This window comes from Monopterus albus, unplaced genomic scaffold (genome assembly GCF_001952655.1).
Source record: "Monopterus albus unplaced genomic scaffold, M_albus_1.0 scaffold117.1, whole genome shotgun sequence".
Classification (NCBI taxonomy): Eukaryota; Metazoa; Chordata; class Actinopteri; order Synbranchiformes; family Synbranchidae; genus Monopterus; species Monopterus albus.
The window spans coordinates 1442266-1443793 of NW_018127997.1; the positions used below are offsets into that span (position 1 = coordinate 1442266).

At 41.3% G+C, this 1528-nt stretch overlaps 1 protein-coding gene across 1 annotated transcript in view; it reads right to left on the reverse strand.

The window, feature by feature from the left end:
* naglu (N-acetylglucosaminidase, alpha) overlaps positions 1-1528 on the reverse strand; it is a 17564-nt gene that overhangs the window by 3837 nt on the left and 12199 nt on the right. Inside the window, exons 3-4 of the mRNA XM_020611776.1 lie at positions 913-1059; positions 306-391 (exon numbers count right to left, since the gene is read on the reverse strand). Of these exons, the coding sequence (XP_020467432.1) occupies positions 306-391; positions 913-1059 (233 nt within the window). The remainder of the gene's footprint in view (positions 1-305; positions 392-912; positions 1060-1528) is intronic.

Genomic DNA, 1528 nt, shown 5'->3' on the forward strand with positions numbered 1-1528 from the left:
TATTTTTTAAATTCGATAAAACCTATGGAAATACCTAAATGTAAAGAAATATATGAGGGACAGCAGTGGAATGTACTGTACTGCCGCCCAGTGTAGTGGTGTGGCTCACTGGTGTGTTAGTTTTCTGACAACAGTGGAGGTCGTTGGCACAGACAAATAAGCTAAACCAGGTTCTGGATTCAAACACACATTATGTGAAATTCATTGTTAGTCGGTCTCTCTATGGGATTTAAGCTCTAATATTATGTGTTTAAAGCAGAAAACTGAATAATCATGAAATGTTTAAGGAGACACCCTTGAGTCACCTGAAAATTCCCTTGGGGATGTTCCCGGAGAACGCCGGCAGCACAGGAATCATGCCAAATGATCTCATTCGCGCCAAGATTTTAAACTAGAAAACAGAGGGAATTGTTGTGTAAGGGGATTTATTCTGAAGAAGCTGAATTCATTACTGAACATTTTAAGTCACAAAAAGAGTGATTTTAAACATTAATTCTGCCAACTTGGGACTACTACTGCATCCCTCCTAATCAGAAATGAGAAATGATCAGACAGGCCAGTACTTGAGCAAATGTACCTAATTACATTCCACCACTGGCCGAGGGTTGCAGCATCACTCTGGTACAATGTTCATGTAAATAATAAGAGTAAGTGTCAAAACTGCAAACCAACTTGTAATAAACTGGACCAGTTAAAGCACAGGTTATTTTTATACTTCAATCTGAGGTGGTCTCATCAAATACTTTACTGAACTGTAACTCTTCAAACTGAGGCCACTCTGATAGTGTGATTCTGATGTTAGATGTTGCGGTTTATTGAAAAAAACTTTAATGATCCATTCTCAACCAGTGGATGCCAAAGAAATAAATGTTCTAATTCTGCATGCATTAGCCTTAATCAAAGTGTCAGTACCTGGAGGTAGAGCTGGTTCACATGCCAGGACTGTGGCAGAGGCCCACCAAATTTGAACATGTTTCCCATACGGTTCCATGCGAGAAATGCCGGGCCCGAGAAGAACTCTTCAATCTCCGACTGGTTTAACCCAAGAGCACGGTACACCTAGAAGGTACATAACAAGTTAATAAGTTACTGTTTTCATGCTGCTACACTTGTCAAGCTATGCGTCATGTATCTGTCACTTCAAAATGTCAAATCAAAGAAATTCACATGCAGTACCTTTAAAGGCATCAGTAATGCAGCAGACGTAGATACTAACAGCTGCTTTGAACTGTGTTCCTGTGGGTTCATGTCATCGGCGTCGCTAGACCACTTGTACTGGGGCACGTGCCCCAGTGTAAATCAGCTGTGCCCCAGTAAATACATTCCCATATTTGTAAGGGTTTTTGTTAGACCATTCTTCAGAGAAACTAAATGCAAGACAGTCAATAAACCAATTGACGTAAAAGAAGCGATAAAAACAAAAACGTGCTGCAATAACGCTGCAGCGGCTGCGCGTGGAAACTATGTTCCCGCGTGGCGTGCCTGTGTATACTAACCGCGCGCACGTTTCAAATGCCAATCAGCGTAC